This window comes from Puma concolor, chromosome D3 (genome assembly GCF_028749965.1).
Source record: "Puma concolor isolate L17-30 chromosome D3, mPumCon1.1.hap2, whole genome shotgun sequence".
NCBI classification, from domain to species: domain Eukaryota; kingdom Metazoa; phylum Chordata; class Mammalia; order Carnivora; family Felidae; genus Puma; species Puma concolor.
The window spans coordinates 6,197,493-6,216,896 of record NC_141678.1 but is presented as its reverse complement, the minus strand read 5'-3'; the positions used below and the strand labels follow the sequence as shown (position 1 = coordinate 6,216,896).

The 19,404-nt window shown below is 45.8% G+C and overlaps 1 protein-coding gene across 2 annotated transcripts in view; it reads left to right on the top strand.

The window, feature by feature from the left end:
• The window catches only part of DNAH10 (dynein axonemal heavy chain 10), a 143,742-nt gene that overhangs the window by 41,356 nt on the left and 82,982 nt on the right, over positions 1–19,404 (top strand). The window contains exons 15-25 of one of the 2 annotated variants that reach the window (XM_086681488.1): positions 603–775; positions 1,217–1,368; positions 6,216–6,380; positions 7,000–7,207; positions 9,180–9,336; positions 11,366–11,842; positions 11,945–12,103; positions 14,004–14,120; positions 14,205–14,307; positions 14,981–15,159; positions 19,054–19,265. In XM_086681488.1, the coding sequence (XP_086537614.1) occupies positions 603–775; positions 1,217–1,368; positions 6,216–6,380; positions 7,000–7,207; positions 9,180–9,336; positions 11,366–11,842; positions 11,945–12,103; positions 14,004–14,120; positions 14,205–14,307; positions 14,981–15,159; positions 19,054–19,265 (2,102 nt within the window). Of the gene's footprint in view, positions 1–602; positions 776–1,216; positions 1,369–6,215; positions 6,381–6,999; positions 7,208–9,179; positions 9,337–11,365; positions 11,843–11,944; positions 12,104–14,003; positions 14,121–14,204; positions 14,308–14,980; positions 15,160–19,053; positions 19,266–19,404 lie in introns of those variants that run through there. The other variant, XM_086681487.1, reaches the window with a different exon arrangement.

Below are 19,404 nucleotides of genomic sequence, written 5' to 3'. Positions count from 1 at the left end.
CAGTTTCCCCATTTGTAAAACGAGTTGCATCAGATGACGTCAACACACAAAGTATTAGCTGAACCGGGTGTGAAATGGCTGACAGTTGAGCTACGGAAAAAACACCATTTTGCACGATTCACCCTTACGTACAGTGCTTTAGCCGGAGCCTGCTGCCCAGCAGACGCTCCGTAAAGAAATACTAGCCGTGAGGGAGGAGAGACCCGCACACAGCATCTCTAGGTGTGTGGCCTCTGAAACCCTGAAGTAGGTTCTGAAATGAGTGCAGAGGGCCAGACTGGAGACGGCTTGGGTCCCATCAAAAGGGGCAGCTCCTGCTCAATCCCGGTCTCTGCTTGTCAGCGTTCCTGGTTTTTCCAGGGAAGCCAGAATTCCTGATTTGCATGCGATTGACCACTTTTTGGACGTGGGTGGCTAAGTCGAATTCTTTAAACCCTGTTTACTGAACAAAATATGTGTTCTAGCTAGCTCCAGCCAGCCTCCCGGTCTATCAGGGCATCAAGGGCCCTACGCTGATCGTCTGCAAATTTACGTTGAACTTGGGTCGTCTGGACCGCTTCTTGGACCGTCCTTGCCATGCTTGTGAAATGTCTCTTCCACAGACTTCTGCCGCTGCTGATGAGGCCGCGAACTCCGAGAAGGGGGCCGTGTTTGTAATAAATTTTTCACCTGCTCTCAGGGAGATTATTAATGAAGCAAAGTACTTGGAACAGTTAGGATTCCCCGTCCCCGAGTTAGCAAGAAATGTTGCTCTCCAGGAGGACAAATTTCTTAGGTAAAAAGATTTGTCTCTTAAATCAACAGGGAACTTTTTGATCTCAGGACCCCTTTCTATTCCATTCCGTTACAAATTATTGAGAACCCCACCCCCTCCTGCTTTCATTTGTCTGCATTTTATAGCTACCGGCATTTACCATGCTGGAAATTAAAACGAAGCAATGTGTGAACTGTGTATCTATCCATTCACCTGAAAGTAACAATAACAAACCTGTTATGTGTTAAAAAAAAAAACAAACAAACACTTCCTAATGAGAAGTATACCGATATTTTCCAGAAAAGGAAGTTAGTGGGAAGGTTGGCATTGTTTTAAATTTCTGCAAATCTTTCGATCAAAGTTTTAGGCTGGTGAAAGGTCTTTGGTAACCTAGATAAAGGGTAAGCTGTTTACGAGCTCTGTTGTGTGTCCTCATGTCAATGACTTTCCTGTAACGCACAGGTACACAGACGGAATACAGCGTATGCTGGATCATTATCACATGCTCGTAGGAAAGTTAAATGAGGCAGAGGCTCTGCTTCTCGACGATCATTCCCAGGAGTTGATAAGAGTGTTTAGGTCTGGATATAAGAGGTTAAACTGGAACTCACTAGGTAACATAATTCATCCTCCTATTCATTGCCTTTTAGACTTTGGAATGCAAAAAATATATGCTTGTAGGTTATTTTAGTTGAATTATAATCTTTGCATGTCTATAGACACGGTCAACACCCAGGTTTTGAATATTAATCATTTATATTTGGTGGAACTTTGAATTCATCTCAAGGCTTTTGTGGGGACTGAAGACAAGATTTGGACACCCTGCTGACCCAGTGCTTTCTCCTCCAAAAATAAAGCAGCCTTTACTGTTTTTCCTAATATTTTTCTATTTTCTAATATTAAAAATTTTAATTTTGAGATAATTTATAGATTCACACCCAGTTGTGAGAATTAATACAGAGAGGTCCTGTTTACCCTTTGCCCAGTGCCCTGGCAGTAACTTCTTGCAAAACTATAGTACAACTCACAACTCAGATGCGTTGACAGTTGAGGCACAGAGCATTTCCATGCCGCAGCGATAACTCATGTTGCCCTTTTATTTATATTTATTTTAAAAAAATTAAGAAAAAAATTTTTAATGTTTATTTTTGAGAGAGGGAGAGAGACAGAGTGTGAGCAGGGAGCGGGGGTGCAGAGAGAGAGGGAGACACAGAATCGGAAGCAGGCTCCAGGCTCTGAGCCATCAGCCCAGAGCCCGACGCGGGGCTCGAACCCATGAGCTGTGAGATCATGACCTGAGCCAAAGTCAGACGCTTCACTGACTGAGCCACCCAGGCGCCCCTATTTAAAAAAAATTTTTAATGTTTATTTATTTTTGAGAGAGAGAAAGAGGCAGGCAGAGAGAGAGGGAGACACAGAATCTGAAGCAGGTTCCGGGCTCTGAGCTGTCGGCACAGACCCCGATGTGGGGCTGGAATTCACAAACTGTGAGATCATGACATGAGCCAAAGTCGGACGCTCAACCAACTGAGCCACCCAGGCGCTCTACATGTTGCCCTTTTAAAAAAAATTTTTTTTTTAATGTTTATTTATTTTGACAGAGAGAAAGAGAGAGAGAGAGAGAGAGACAGAGCATAAGTGGGGGAGGGGCAGAGAGAGAGGGAGACACAGAATTCGAAGCAGGCTCCAGGCACCGAGCTGTCAGCACAGAGCCCGACGCGGGGCTCGAACTCACGGAGCGCGAGATCATGACCCAAGCTGAAGTCGGACGCTCAACTGACTGAGCCACCCAGGGACCCCACATGTTGCCCTTTTAAAGTCCTACCCACCTCACTCCCATTCCTAGCCTCAACCCATGCAATCGCGAATCCATTCTCCATTTCTATAATTTCGTTATTTCAAGAGCGCTCTATAAAGGAAATCATATATGCCCTTTTGGGTTGACTTTGCCACCTTAGCCTGATTCTCTGGAGGGTCGTCCAAGACGTTGCACATATCGGTAGTGTGTTCCTCTGGTGACTGAAATCTCATGGTTTCAATGTGCACAGTTAGGTTAGCCATTCACCTGTTGAAGGATATCTGGGTTGCTTCCAGGTTTGGCTATGATGAGTAGACGTTTGTGCCATAAAGCCATTTGTGTGTGGGGTTTTATGTGAACGTGAGTTTCATTTCACTGGGATAAGAGCTCAAGAGTGCAGTTTCTGGGTCCCATACTACTCGCATATTTAGTCTTTTTTTTTTTTTTTTTTTTTTTTTTAATTGCCGTGGAGCTGGCTGTGCCATCTTATATTTCCACCTGCAATGTGTGTTCCACTTTTTCTGGATGTTGGCCAGTATTTTGGTATTATCACTATTTTTAAAAAATTGTAGGGGCGCCTGGGTGGCGCAGTCGGTTAAGCGTCCGACTTCAGCCAGGTCACGATCTCGCGGTCCGTGAGTTCGAGCCCCGTGTCGGGCTCTGGGCTGATGGCTCAGAGCCTGGAGCCTGTTTCCGATTCTGTGTCTCCCTCTCTCTCTGCCCCTCCCCCGTTCATGCTCTGTCTCTCTCTGTCCCAAAAATAAATAAAAACGTTGAAAAAAAAAAAAGGAGAAAAAAAAATTGTAGCCATCATGTAGCTCTGTGATGATCTCGTTGTGGCTTTGATTTGCATTTCTATATTGGGGAATGATGCCGAGAATCGTTTCGTGTGCTTCTTTGCCATCTGTATGTCTTTTTTGGTGAGATGTCTGTGTGTTTTTGCCCATCTTCTAATTATATTGTTTGCTTTTTTACTTTGAGAGTTCTTTATATGGTTTAGATACTAGCCTTTTGTGGGATACGTGGTTTGCAGATATTGTCTCCCAGTCTGTAGCTTGTGTTTTCATTCTCCTAACAGCATCTTTTGCAGAACAAAAGTTTAAAATTTTGAGAACCCCAATTTATCAAGTTTTCCTTTTACGGATCATGCTTTTGGTGTCAAGTCTAAGGACTCTTTTTGCCTAGACTGACATCCCAAAGATTTTCTCCTTTTTTTTCCAAGTATGTTATAATTTTATATTTTATAGGTAAGTCTGTGATCAATCTTGATTTTTTTTTGTTTTGTACAAAGTGTGAGGCTTAAGGTGAGGCTAATTTCTCCTCCTCGACTATGGCTATCCAATTGCTTCAGCATCATTTGTTGAAAAGGGTGACTTTTTCCCGTTAAGTTGCATTTGCACCTTTGTAAAACACCAGTTGGTCATATTTGTATGGGTCTGTTTCTGGGTTTTGTGTTCTGTTGATCTATGTGTCTGTAGCTATATGCTAAGTCTTGAAATTGGGTAGGTAGCCCGATTCTACCCATTTTTTCTCTTAAGCAAATTGTTTTGGCTGTTCCAGTTTCTTTGTTTTTCCATATAAATTTTAGAATAATCTTGTCTGTATCTACCAAAAAATGCTTGCTGGGATTTTGATGGGAATTGTGTTAACTCGGTATATCAGTTTGGGGAAAATTGATATCTGTACTGGGTTGAGCTTTGTGATCCATGAACATGGTATATCTTTCCATTTATTTAGATCTTTGATTTCTTTTTTTTTAATTTTAAAACATGTTTTTAATGTTTATTTACTTTTGAGAGAGAGAGAGAGAATATGCAAGCAGGGGAGGGGCAGAGAGAAAGGGAGACAGAATCTGAAGCAGGCTCCAGGCTCCAAGATGTCAGCACAGAGCCCAATGTGGGGCTTGAACCCAGGAACCATGAGATCATGACCTGAACTGAGGTTGGATGCTCAACTGACTGAGCCACCCAGATGCCCCTGATTTCTTTCATTAGCACTGTGTCATTTTCAACATACAAGTTTTGTACGTGTTTTGTTAGATTTATGCTGAAGTATTTAATTTTTTGTGGAATGGTTGTAAATGATACTGTGTTTTTAATTTAATTTTGGTGTCCACATGTTTGCCACTAGCCTATAGGCATACAATTAATTTTTTAACGTAATTCCGTCTGCCTCCATGGCCTTCTCTGATGTGATCATGACAGGCATGAGGGTCAGAGACATTGGGGTGCCTCATCACAGTTTTATGAAGGTGGAAATCTAGGCTCTTCAGCTGGCTCTTACTGGAATGAGTTTGAGTGAGGTCATGGTTTTGTCTATGGAGTTTGGAGTAGAGCAGTGACTGTAAAATTTTCTATCTTGCCAGGATGTCCCTTTCCTGGTCCTTTGGCTAAAGAGAGCAGGCTTCTTTTTGGACTTTGGCATTTATGGTTGCCAGCTTCTTCAGCTCCGCATCTGAGATATAGAAGGAAAAAGAACCCAGGAAATTCATCACTGTGAACCCTTGGGTCCCTGAGTGGGGACCCAAGGTCCCTAGCCAGTTGGCTTCTCTCCATTTTTTAGAGTCTTATGTTTGTTTGATAAATAATGTGCAGGGTTCTTAACTGTGATTAGCAGGAGGAATAAGGAAAAGCACATCTCCTCCCTCCTCCTGGAAGTAGAAGTTCCCTTTACTTTTTTAAAAAGGCATTTTTGTTCTTCTTTTTCCCCCTTCTTCCTCTTTCCCTTATTTTCAAATCTTCTCCTTTCTTTTCCTTGTCATTTCCTTCTCTTCTTCCTATCTCCTTTGTGTGGAAAACATGTATGTTTGGACTTGGGCTCCGGAGCTAAACCCCTGGGTTAAAAGTCCAGCTCCGCCCACGTGACTCAACCTTGTGGAGGCTCAATATCCTCATCTTTAAGTTCAGCATAATATTAGTACCCAATTCACAGGACTGTTGTAAACAATTGATGACAGAATAATATGCTTAGACCACTATGTGACCGATCACATGTGTTTAATCCAGGTTTACTATTCATATTATTCCTGGTTATTTTTCTTTCTTTAAAAAAATTTTTTTTAACGTTTATTGATTTTTTGAGAGTGAGAGAGCATGAGCACAAGCAGGGGAGGGGCAGAGAGAGAGGGAGACACAGAATCCGAAGCAGGTTCCGGGCTCTAGGCTCTGAGCTGTCAGCACAGAGCCTGACGCAGGACTCGAACTCACAAACCATGAGCTCATGACCTGAGCCGAAGTCAGAAGCTTAGCCGACTGTGAGCCCCCCCATGCGCCCCTGCTGGTTACTTGTCTAAGCAGCAGGCCAAAGGCGATGTACGTGGATCAGGGTAGGGTGTAGGTTCAGGTTGTCATGCCAGTGAGAAGACAACAGAGCTGGACCTTCTGTTTCTCCTCACAGTGCTTTAGATGATGATTTACTAAAATCTGAGCAGGAGAAATGTATCGTTCAGTTGACTCTGAGAACAGGGCTCCTTGTCCTGGTCCCCAAGGGTGCTACGTGGATGTTTGCTACCACAAATACCCAAGGGGATGGAATGAACATGGTCTCTCCTGGGAAGGGATGCCAATATTAACATTCTGGATGTCGGTCGGCAGGGTATGGACAGAAAGAGCTGAAAGCCAAGTATCTTTTTCTTTTCTCTCTCTCTCTTTTCTCCTTCCGAAGGTATTGCTGACTACATAACTCGGTGCAAACAGGCCATTGGGAAATTCGAGTCCCTTGTCCACCAGATTCATAAGAATTCAGACGACATTTCTTCCAGGCTGACGTTAATAGAGTCTGTAAATCTCTTTAAATATCCAGCAGCTAAAAGTGAGGAAGAACTCCCAGGTAGATATGATTTCTTATTTCTCTGATTACAGAAGAAATTAAATGAAAGAACCCATTGGTCATGGCTGCGTGCGCACAGGCGTGCACCCCCCCCCACTCCTCCCCCACGTTTGTTTAGGAATAAGACCATTCCTAAAGGTCTTAGTCATTTACTGGAAAGGATCATGAGTAATTCTTGCTTTTTGCCCTGTTTTACGTCTTGCTTAGTTTCACGGATCCCTGACTCTGTGGGGACCAGTAGTACTTTGGCAATAACTTCATAACAGTAACACAGATTGTGTTTTTATGGGCTCACGTTTACTTGTTCAAGCAACATCTTTTAAGCGGTCTTAGATGAGTCTAAAAGCAATTCAAGAAAAGCAAAATCGCCCAGAGAAAATAAAAGCCGCCTTTTGCACGTGGTGTGCTTTGGCACACGTAATGCACATCCCTGTGTTGTCATTTATTCTTTTACTTAGGGTGTGTCGTGAACTTTTGGTGTTGACGTATTTTCTGCTTGCGGTCTAGGTTAGAGGCTGCTTTTGTATTTTTAAGATCTGCAGTTAGCGTTTGGATGGCTCTGCGAGTAACATCCCTCCCTGTGTTCACGAAGGACTGTAACCGGTGTCTTCCTCTTCAGGCGTGAAGGAATTCTTTGAGCACATTGAGCGAGAAAGGGCCAAAGATGCGGACCACATGGTCAGGTGGTATCTTGCCATTGGGCCTCTGCTGACCAAAGTCGAGGGTCTGGTCATCCACACCAACACAGGCAAGGCTCCCAAACTGGCCTTCTATTACGAATACTGGGAACATAAAATTTATGACGTCTTGACAAAGCTCATCCTGAAGTAAGTCCACCTCGTTTCCTGTCGTGAAGGCAGTGTGCATAGATTAAAGGAGTTTACGCACGGGAGTAGTTAAAGGAAGGGTCATAAAGTGCAGAATAGAAATGATTTGGACGGTAAGTCTGCTTTCTGGTCAAAGAGGCTTCCTGCTCACAGGAGGGAAGGATGGCTTTCTAATTTGGCTCACCTTCTTGTCAGGCCCCTCAATGTTCGGAAAAGGAAATTATCCCTCGTGGGATCATTCTGGGAAGCTGCCCTAGGACATTCAATGTCTTCTATGTGAAGGACCCCCGAAGAAATTTCTCTAGTGTCCCTTTTGAGCTTAGCCTCCTGAGAAAGTAGTATTTTTCTTTTTGTCTTTTGTTTTTTTGTTGTTTTGTTTTTAAGCGGTGTGGATACTATAGATTGTTGACTTGAAAGATTTCCCTTTTCTCCTTGACTGCTAGGAGACTTAGAACCGAATTTGTGGCCTAAATGCAGCAAATGTAGAAGTATTTACGATTGCATTGTCAGTTACGTTCTCGTGACTCTAGACTCTATACATACCCTCTGCATATATGTGTGTATTTGAATCTAACACGTATGAGAGCTTTGCTCTCAAGGCTCGTGCTATACCCTTTTACAATCTCACCCTCGTTTTCCGGACACAGAGCGTTGGAAGATTAAGCGACTTTCCTCGCCTCGGTCACACACACACCTTGTAAGAAGAACGGCTAGGATGTGAACCTGGTCCAGCATCACTTTGCTAAACGTCTGTGATACGTGTCTCTTTATTTTATCCCACTTTGAGTTTAGGGTCTCTTACTGCAGCCAAAGCATTCTTGTGAGCTGCTGAAGTCCACTTGGGAACAAGACGTTAATAAATAAAATAAATACCTTTGGTCGTCTTGCTTCCTGGACCCAGTTTGACAAATTTCACTAAGTTGATCCTTTACAAAAATCTGTTTTCTACACGTTTCATTTATCTTCTTTTTTTTGGTTGTTGTTTTTCATTATTGCTTCTTAGATTCCTGCAGCAGCTTCTTACACAGGGCACCTCCTACAGTGTTTCCTTTTTTATTCAACGTTTTTATTTATTTTTGGGACAGAGAGAGACAGAGCATGAACGGGGGAGGGGCAGAGAGAGAGGGAGACACAGAATCGGAAACAGGCTCCAGGCTCCGAGCCATCAGCCCAGAGCCCGACGCGGGGCTCGAACTCACGGACCGCGAGATCGCGACCTGGCTGGAGTCGGACGCTTAACCGACTGCGCCACCCAGGCGCCCCTAGTGTTTCCTTTTTTAATATGCTATGCTTTCCCTTGATCCGTCTGTCGATCCGTCCATCCATCCATCCATCTATCCATCCACTCATTCACTCATTCATTCACTCACAGGTTTCTTAGACCCTGCGTGTGTCAGGCACCAGGCCAGACAGGGCCCCTCTCCTTCTGGATCTTTTCCATCCTCATAGGAGAGACACAAAACACCAGGAACCCAGACATAACCAAGATGATTTCTGTGAAAGAAATAAAGCAGCACAGTGTTTTGGGACAGGAAACGGAGTGGCCGTTGTAAGGGGGTGCTCAAGAAAGCCACCCTGAGGCCGCGTTTTAGCTGAATCCTGAGGACCAGGAGTGAGCTACAAGAGGGGGGCCCTTTCTGGGAGAAGACAAAGCCAGTTTTATGACCATCTTTCCCAAACCATGTGGAACAGCTTTTGGAAGTCATCACTGTTACTCAGGTGTCTTTCAACTAATAGATATTCACTTCCTAAAAGTGGAAATGAACTACATATAAGTATAGGCCAAAACGGGGGCACATAATAAAACTCAGTGCGCATTGCCCGCTATGACGCCAGAACGTCTTACTCCACACAGAGGGTTTTCACGTGTGACTTTTGTGACACCAGCTGTTTCCGTCAAGTGTTGGATATACTCCACTCCATTGAGTCCTGGGTCTGTCTGTTTTTTTTTTTTTTTATTAACCCCTCTTAGGAATTTGCAGTCTTTTAATTCTTTAATCCTGGGAAACGTCCCTCTGTTCCAAACGGACACCATCCTGACGGCGCCCGAGATCATCCTCCACCCCAACGCGAATGAGATCGACAAAATGTGCGTCCGTTGTGTCCGAAATTGCGTGGAGATCACCAAGGTAAGGGCGGAGGGGTCTGTGGATCCACAGCGGGGCTTGTGGCCACCGGCTGCCAGGCCCTCCGGCTTTGGGGAGCACGTCGCGGAGGCCACGGAGAGCATGGGCTCCGCTCTGCTTCTTGTCCAGACTCTTGCCCTCCTCTGGGCTCCTCTTGCAGCCCTCGAGAGCCTGGGTATCCCAAGGCTCGATCCAGGCTCCCTTTTCTCCTCTCCGTGTGATCCCGACCCGTCTCGTGCCTTTTAATGCCATCCTCGCCCAGACCTCTCTACTACCCGCCCCACTCTTCAAGTCTCTTGCCTCCTTGATGTGTCCCCTCCGACCCTGGTGTTGGCAGGTCCAAGGTGGAATTCTTGACTTCCCGTCTTGCACCCTGCCCCTGCCCCTGGTTTCCCTACTGCAGGAAGCGGCGCCCGCAGCAGCCCAGATGCACGAGCCGGGAGCCCAGGAGCCGGCCCCGATTCTAGGGTTTCCTCTTGTCCACCTCTGTCCCGCCCATCGGAGGTCTGGTTGACTCCCGGCATCCCTCCCCTAGACGATCGCATGTTTCCACACCCCCTCCTCCACCACGGGGCGGGGGGGGGGGGCGGTCAGAATTCTCTTTTTAAAATATGAATCACTTCACGTCAGATCTCTTGTGCAAACCCCCCGACGACTTTACGTTGCATTCGGACATAAGCCGAACTCCTCACTGTGCTCGCAGTCTGGCACCTGCCTGCCTTCCTGAGCTCACTTGCTGCATCTCGTGCTCCCCCGCGCTCAGCCCCACCGGCCTCCGGCAGCAGCACTTGCTCCTCCTCGAAATGGTTCCGTGAACTCTTCCCTCTGCCTGGAAATTTCTGCCCCCAGACTTTTCCCTGATGGCTCCTCCTCGTTGTTCTCTATCCTATCACCCGTTCCATCTTCTTCCCATCACCTACCGCTACCTGACCTTTTCTTATTTCCTCGCTCACCTATCCATGACTCTCTTGTGCCACTAGAATGCAAGGTGCATGGGAACATGGACCTTGTGTGTCTGTCCACCTTTGAATCCCCAGCACCTCCAACAGCATCTGGCACATAGCTGGCTCTCAACTATGCAAATGGGGTCAAAGGAGTGTCTGTTGGCCAATAACCCATAGTTTGTGTCTCACCAACAATGGGAAAATGGGGCCATTTTTATGGATAAGGGAGGTCACATCCCCTCAAGACACTAACATTTTCTTAGTTGGTTTGTTCAGAAAGTCAAATATGTTTCAGGCATTTTTTAAAGCATAAAAATGAGTATAGATATAGATAGGGAAGTTAATTTAACTGTACTTGGAAATTAATAAATTGCATATATTTTATAATCTGTGCAAGTAAAGTTGTTTATTAAACCTCAGTTATGTAAATTCTCTTACGTTATAGCTTTATATAACTGCGTCTTTGAAGAGGGAAACAAACAATTTCCAAGGAGTAAATAAATAGGAAAGACTCTCTGTGAAACATTCTGGGTATTTTTAAATTTTATTTCATTAAAAAAATTTTTTTAATGTTTGTTTATTTTTGAGAGAGAGACAGAGCACGACCGGGGGAGGGGCAGAGAGAGAGGGAGACACAGAATCCGAAGCAGGCTTCAGGCACCGAGCTGTCAGCACAGAGCCCGATGTGGGGCTCGAACTCACCGTGGGGGGCTCGATGTGGGGACCGTGAGATCATGACCTGAGACTAAGTCGGACGGTTAACCGACTGAGCCCCCCGGGCGACCCAACATTCTGGGTATTATTCACAACATTTTATACCAATTTAACACCCCCCTCACTGGATGGATTTGAGGCTCCTGGTGAAGCCTGCATTATTTTATGTTCATAAATGCTTTCTTTCAAATAAAAAATAATTTTTACCTGTCCTTTCATAAAATGTCAGAAATGTACTTCCTTAACAAAAATCAGCTTTTTTGGACGAGGTTCTGTTACTGGCGAGACTTTCTCCCGAAGTCACGTGACTTTATGCATAGGAAGCGGAATAAATGCTGAAGTGCTGTCCTTTTCCCTGGTTCTTCTTTCACTAGCATTTTGTCCGATGGATGAATGGCAGCTGTATAGAATGCCCTCCTCAGAAGGGGGAGGAAGAAGAACTCGTTGTAATAAGCTTTTACGATGATGTCTCCCTGAACCCTCAGATAATTGAACAAGCTGTCATGATCCCCCAAAACGTCCACAGGATTCTGATCAGTCTTATGAAGTACCTCCAGAAATGGAAGAGGTATCGACCTCTCTGGAAGCTGGACAAAGCCATCGTGATGGAGAAGTTCGCCTCCAGGAAACCTCCTTGTGTGTCCTATGATGAAAAGTTGCAGTTCTATTCCAAGATTGCCCAAGAAGTCATGCGCCACCCCTTAGTTAAGGACGAGCATTGCATCAGGCTGCGGCTGGGGCCTCTGGCGAACACGGTGCAGGAAAACGCCAGGTCCTGGGTGACCTCGCTTGGAAAGCTTCTCAATGAGTCAGCCAGGGAGGAACTCTATCACCTCCATGAAGAGATGGAGGTATCGCTGGGTTTAATTACACTACTTCTCGTGAAAATCGCGTCTCCGTTGGGGACTGTGTTTTCTAGGTTTATTTGGTGTCCTTTGGCCTCTCTTTTGCAGAGCCTGGCCAAAAACCTGAAGAAGAGCCCCAGTACCCTTGAAGACCTCAAGTTTGTCCTTGCAACGATTGCAGAAATTAGAAGTAAATCTTTGGTCATGGAACTGAGATACAGGGATGTCCAGGAGCGATACCGCACCATGGCAATGTATAATCTCTTTGTGAGTCGACAGTTTCCTTTCTTTAAAAGGATTTTTTTCATGTGTATTTATCTGAGAGAGAGAGAGAGAGAAAGAGAGAGAGAGAACATGCATGAGAGGGGCAGAGAGAGAGGATTGGAAGCGGGTTCCGTGCTGAAAGCAGAGAGCCTGACGCTGGGCCCGAACCCACGAGTGGTGAGATCATGACCTGAGCCGAAGTCAGACGCTTAACTGACTGAGCCACCCAGGCGCCCCATGGATTTTCGTAAGCATTTTTACAGTTGGGTTGAATTCTAAGACCCTTTTCAGAAATACTTCTCAACGATGACTTTAAGTAATAAAATTTAAATGTAGAGCAACCCCACAGTTATTCAGAATAATGAAAACAGATTATTTCTTGATCTGGTATGGCTCAGGCTGTATTTTTCTTTGGAGATCATGTCAATTCTCCCCCTCCCCTCCCCCTGTTTCTGGTGTTAATTTCCTTTAATAAAGGGCTTTTACAAAATAAGCGGGAGGGAGGAGAGTCAGAGAGGATTAAGATGATAAAAGAGATGGGTAGCGGTAATAATTCAGTTGCCTTTATTACAGTTGTTCAGGGTGGCTCAAAGGAACTTTAGAAGTCCCTGGAGGAGTTTGAGGGGGCCTGGCCTCTCCCTGAAACTGTATACAAAATTTTGCATACTGTGCCTCACATTCACGCCGAAAGAATCAGCTGGAGAAACAAACTAGAAGAAGCAAATAGCTGTCGTAAGTCTGCACTTGCATCAGACTTGTATTGCAGCCTTTATGTTCCTTGACTGCTCTGAACACCTTCACTGAGCAGTCACCCTGAAAGCTAGAGACCCTCTCGTCATAAGATTGCACAGTATGCAAAATGTACACTTTTAGAGTTAAAATAAAAGTTCCCAATTTTGTCTGTTTCCTTTAGTTTTTTACTTTTTTATTAAAAAATTGTTTTTAAATGTTTTTATTTATTTTTGAGACAGAGACAGGGCATGAGCGAGGGAGGGGCAGAGAGAGAGGGAGACACAGAATCCGAAGCGGGCTCCAGACCGAGCTGTTGGCACAGAGCCTGACACGGGGCTCAAACTCACCAGCCGTGAGATCATGACCTGGGCCGAAGTCGGTCGCTTAACCGACTGAGCCACCCAGGCGCCCCTTTTGTTTCCTTTATTAAGTAAAATTATTTGAAACTCTATTAGGGTCTGCTTATATTGTCTGTGTATCTCTTGGTTTCCTTCGAGTCATTTTGATCCTTACCTATCTGTTATTTCTGATTGAGTTCTGGACATTGTACATGACAAATTTGTAGAGAGAGTTGGAGGCTCCAGATGTTATATTTCATCAGGGGAGATTTCTTTTTGCTTCTGATAGACAGCACAGCTAGATGCATCAGCAAGCTAAGATAACCTTATTTTAATTAGGGATTAAGTTGAGCTGAAACTGGGTCCTAGTTTATGAAGGGCTTATCTGTCTACGGTATCTCTCTTTCTATCTGTGTTACCTGCTTATTTTTAAAAATGATTTTATCCTGATTTTGTTTTCATCATAAATATATAGTTTTTCTTTCTTTTAAAAAATATTTATTTTTGGGAGAGCACAAGCGAGGGAGGGGCAGAGAGAGGTGGACAGAGGACCTGAAGCGGGCTCTGCGCTGACAGGCTGACAGCAGCGAGCCCGACGCGGGGCTTGAACTCACGAACCGTGAGATCATGACCTGAGCTGAAGTCGGGTGCTCAACCGACTGAGCCACCCAGGTGCCTCAAATATATAATCTTTCTAATTCAAGTAGTTTTTTTGTGGATTCAAATGACCGAGCCTGCTGTTGTCACAAGTGGAAATCCCCAGGCAGTAGCTTTGACCGGAATTTCAATTCCAAATTTCTGGCCATTTATTGTTTGTCCTGTTTCTTTGTCAGCCTCCTGATGCAGAGAAAGAACTGGTTGACAATATTAAAAGCATGTGGTCAAATCTGTTCAATGAGTCCGTGAATGTGGATCATTCTCTTGGGGGCATAAAGAGAACGTTCACAGAGGTACCTTTTACATTTTTTACTTTCTGAGTAAAGATATGGACAAATGCCCGTCGGGATAAATTAATGCAACCGTGCCCTTTGCAGATTACTCGAGGTGAAATATTAAACTACAAACAGCAGATAGAGGAATTTGCAAAGCGTTTTTATCGTGAAGGCCCTGGTTCTATTGGTGATGATCTTGATAAAGGTAAGAACATTCACGCTGGGCTTCCTGAGGTAGTGGAGTATGTTTTGCTTAAGGATGTTATGGGACTATGGAATGGAGCAGTGGTTCTTAACCTTGCCTGTACACTGGGTTCACCTGAGGATCCTGACAAACCCGGTGACTTCTGGCGTCCAGATCCAAATAGTCTAATTCTCTTGTTCTGGGGGCGGGGGGGGGGGGTGTGATCCAGATGCCAAGACTTTTAAAACTCTCATGGGAATCTAATGTGCAGCCCAAGTTGAGCCACTTAGAGGGATAACGTGAAGGAGGCAAAATTTTCTCTTAAAAAAATTTGTTTTTAATGTTTATTTATTTTTGAGAAAGAGAGAGACAGAAAGAGAGAGGGAGAGAGCGTGCGTGGGTGAGGGGCGGAGAGAAAGGGAGACACAGAATCCCAAGCAGGCTCCGGGGTCTGAGCCGTCAGCACAGAGCCCGATGTGGGGTGCAAATGCATGGACTGTGAGATCATGACCTGAGCCCAAGTCAGACGCTTAACCGACCGAACCACCCAGGCACCCCAGGAGACCGAATTTTCTAACTGGAGAGTTTTGCATATGGACCTGGCCGTCTGGTTTCCGTTAGAAAGAGAGATAAAGCTGTGGTAATTCTAAATGTGTCTTCCTGGATGGCTTCTATTTATTTACTTATTTGCCAGGAGTAGAACTTTTAGCCATTTTTGAAAAGGAGCTCACGAGACATGAAAAGAACCGCCAGGAGTTGGCTAACGCTGAGAAACTTTTCGATCTTCCGATTACAATGTATCCAGAGCTGCTCAAAGTGCAGAAGGAGATGAACAACCTGAGGACCATTTATGACCTCTACGAAGCGCTGAAGGTGAGCGTCTGCCCACAGACCCCGCCTCCCTGAAGGCAGTGTGAGAGTTGACTTGGCCAAGCGGGTTTTGGTGCCGCCGTAATTAAGAGCCCGGGGCGGATTTCATGGAAGCTCTCGCTTTGGCTCTTGGGAAGTAGTAACTGCCAATGGATCCGGGGTCTCCATGTGGGGTGATGGGAAAGTTCTGGGGCTAGATGGGGGTGATGGCTGCACAGCATGGTGAATATACTCGATACTGCCGAATCGTACATTTAAAAGTGGTTAAAATGGTACATGCTGCGTTATGTGTATTTTTCCACAATAACAAGAAAGAAAATTGTCTTTGCTGGTTGGGGCTTGGTTAAGGAGTGGGGTGAACCATTTAAGAAATTAAAAGAAATTAAAAGTAGCAAATAGCATGACATTTGGATGCCTCTCTTTAACATATGTTCCCAGTGCAAGTTCGTACCATTCCTTTATTAGTCCCTCCGTCTCTTCACTCTGTTCTATACAGCCCAGTGCTGTGCTGGTTGGGAGTAGGGTCCAGAAAGGAGGTGCATCTCCTCATCCCACTCCTGCCCTTCTTGAACCCCCAGGAGAGGCTGACTGTGTTAGTCTGGGTTCTTCCAAGAAACAGAACCAATGGGCACCAAACAGATTTATTATAAGGAATCGGCTTATATAGGAATGGAGACCGGAAGTCCCAAGGTCTGGGGTCAGCAGGCTGGAGACCCAGGACAGCTGATGGGGTATCTCCAGCTCAGGTCTGAGCTTGAAGGCAGAAGACTGATGTCCCAGCTGGAAGACAGGCAGAGAGAGAGGATTCTCTCTCACTCAAGTTTTCTCTCTAGCCCTTCAGTGGATTGGATGAGACCCACCCACAGAGGGGAGGGAAATTACCTTTACTCAGGCCACTGTTTCAGATGTAATTTTACCCAGAAACACCCTGGAAAACATTGTCCAGAATAATGTTTAACCAAATATCTGGGCACCTGTGGCCCAGTCAAGTTCACACATAAAATTAACCATCACACTGACCCACGAGTGAATCGCCATACTGCTCTGATATGTGACAGGAATACGGTAGACAGAGCGCCATGGGGCCCAGCGGGGGAAGGAGGTGGCCCAGGGAGGTGGCCTTTGAGCAGGACTCTGAATCAGTCTTTTCCCCGGCGCGGCCATCGGATTTGGGGCCCATCCTACCCCAGCATGACCTCATCTTAAATCTGCAAAGGCCTGACTTCCAAATAAGATCACATTCTGAGGTCCCAGGGGGACATGAATTCTAGGTGGCGGGGTGGGGGGGGGCAAGCTTCAGCCCCCGTACACCCGGGAGTGGGATACACGGAGAAGAAGAGGGGCCGAACCTGGAGCACTCCAGCATCACATACCACGGGAAGATGCCCGAAAAGGGAGGGAGGACAGGGAGTGGCCTGGGAGGTAGGATAGGGGGACAGACTGACAAGTGTGATGTCTCAGAAGCCGAGTGACGAAAGCGTTTCAGGGGGCGGGACTGTCAACCTGCCGTGCATCTGATCAAGTGGGAGGGCGATTAGCAGTGACCACCGCGTCTCACGTCATGGAAACCACTGTGACCTTGGAAAGAAACGTCTCGATGGAGCGGTGGTCGTGGACGCCTGATTAGAGTGAGTCCGAGGGATTTGCCCACAAGAAAAGGAAGCACAGGTCCCCGCAAAGACGTTTACATGAATGTCCACGGCAGCTTTATTTGCAATAGCCCAGGACCAGAAAAAACCCAATACCCCCCAGGTGGATGGCTAAAGAAACTGGTACATCCATCGCGTGGAATGCTACTCAGTAGCAGAAAGGATTGGACTGCTGATGCACCGGGGCGACAACATGGACGGATCTCAAAATCTTCTTGCTGAGACAGAAGATCGTACATCCTGGATGATTCCATTTACCTAAAATTCTAGAACGGGCCAACGAAGTTATCACGGCAGAAAGCAGGGCAGCATTTGCCCGGGGATGGGAGGGGGGGTTACAGAGAGGCGGGAGGAGACCTCCGAGAGCTACGAAGGAGTTCACGGTCTCGACTGTGGTGACGGTCCCGTGCGTGTGCGCACAGGCCAGAGTTTGCGACATTGTGCACCTGGACACATCCAGCTGTGTCCGCACGCCAGCCGATCCTCAACAAAGCTTGAGGAAGAGAGAATGGGAAGAGAGGAGTCAGAAACCCTGGATCTGGACAGCTTTTCCAATGTGTTTTGTTGCAAAGGGAAGCAGAGAACTGAGGAGCTGTGTGTGGAAGGGAGGTGGGGTCAGGGTAGTTTTTTTTAAGACGGGAGAAATTAGAGGGGGGGTTTGCATAGTGATCCAGTAAGGAGGAAACGTGGGTGAGAGGAGACAGAAGGGAGACTTCCTCGAATGGTGTCTGGTGTCCATGAGTTGGTGGGAAAGGGCGGGGTTGGGACGTGGCCTCAGGTAGGAGGCGGGTGTGGTCATACGGGGAAGGCAGAGCGTGTGCATAGAGATGCTTCTCGTGGGAGATGTTGAGCGTTCGGTTATGATTGTGTCGGTTTCCCTGGGGACGTGCACAGCAAGATCATCAGCAGAGATGAGGGCAGGGGGGTGGCTGGTTGAGGCTAACAAGGCAGGGGTGAGGTGGTGGTCTGGAAGAATAGGCCCCAAGGGAAAGCCGCATCAGGGCCCTGGATTTAGACAGAGAGGCTGAGTGTCCTCAGCCATCATGGTTGGCTGCCCTGGTGTAGGTGTTGAGCACTGAGGAACGTTGGGTGTCGAGGAGCGGATTTAACCACAGTTGTGGTTTTCCAAATGTACTTGGTGAAAGAAGGGACGAGAAAGAGTGGAGGGAAAAAGGCCTTGTAATGATTGCCAGGCTGTAGGTTCAGGCGTAGAAACTCCAAGAAGTACTTTGGTTTCCTTATGATTTCTTTCTAATTTATCACTTACTGAATTTTTGCAAAAAAGAGGTAATACATTTGTGGGTGTCATCTCAAAATAATTCAGAAAGTGGGGCACCTGGGTGGCTCAGTCAATTAAGCATCCACCTCTTTGATCTTGGCTCAGGTCGTGATCTCACAGTTTGTGAGTTCAAGCCCCGCATCAGGCTCTGTGCTGATAGCTCTGAGCCTGCTGGGGATTCTTTCTTTCCCTCTCTCTCTCTGCCCCTCCCCTGCTTGTTCTCTTGCTCTCTCACAATAAATAAATAAACTTAAATAAATAATCCAGAAAGCTGTTTGAGCTTTTAAGATCTTTTTAGAAGACCAAGAGGTGAAAAATAGTAAATGCATCTTCAGGTCCTTTATACCTAAGTCAAAAGAAATTACCACGTGTATATTTCATCAATTGACACAGTTTTCTGTGAAATACATTTTGTGACTCGAAGCAAATCCGTCAAGCCTGGATGTCACCGGTTGCAAATGCAAATGATTCGAGATGGTAAATTTCACGCAAGACAGCACTTCTTCTGTTAAATCTCAGGAAAATACATCATGGAAAATCTTTTGGGTGTGATAATCAGGAAGGATTATCTAAATTATAAGCGTTTTGTAACCTTAGCTGCTTTTTTCGGGAAAGAGAAGCACGTTAGCATCACACCTGAGTGAAATACTTGCTTTGAGGTCAGCAGCTCCGTGATTTCAGAGATGCCTGTTTCTGATTTTATACTTCTCCTCCCTTGGAAAGGAAGACATATTTTTGGATTCCACACATCCTTAGAGACAGCATTATTTTGGCGGGGCCTTGACAGAGTTGGAATTCTTTTGTTTGTATTTTGGAGCCTTTAACCAATCATTCCTTTGTGAGTCTGAGGTTTTTGTGGCCAGATGGGTGATGATATCTGAAAAGGAGGGAGCATGACCACGTGTTGAGTAGCGGCCGTTCCGGTCAAAGGCAGTTTTGTTACTGGGACTATTTCTTGTCCGTTTCTAGGTTGCAAAAGAAGAATGGTCTCAGACCCTCTGGATCAACCTGAATGTTCAGTTCCTCCAGGAGGGAATTGACAGTTTTCTCAGGTCCCTCAGAAGGCTCCCCCGGCAGGTCCGAAACCTATCCGTGGCCTATCATTTGGAAGCGAAAATGAAGGATTTCAAAGACTCCGTTCCTTTACTACTTGACTTGAAGCACGAAGCGCTAAGAGACAGGTTTGTTTTGTCCTGTTGGCCGTTGTGGAAGGGGGAGGAGTTTTAGTTTAAAATCTATCCTTGCTTAGGTCTGATGACAAAGTACAAGGTTTCAACAGCAATGCAGAACGCTGAAATATGCAGGTAAGATTTTTATGGT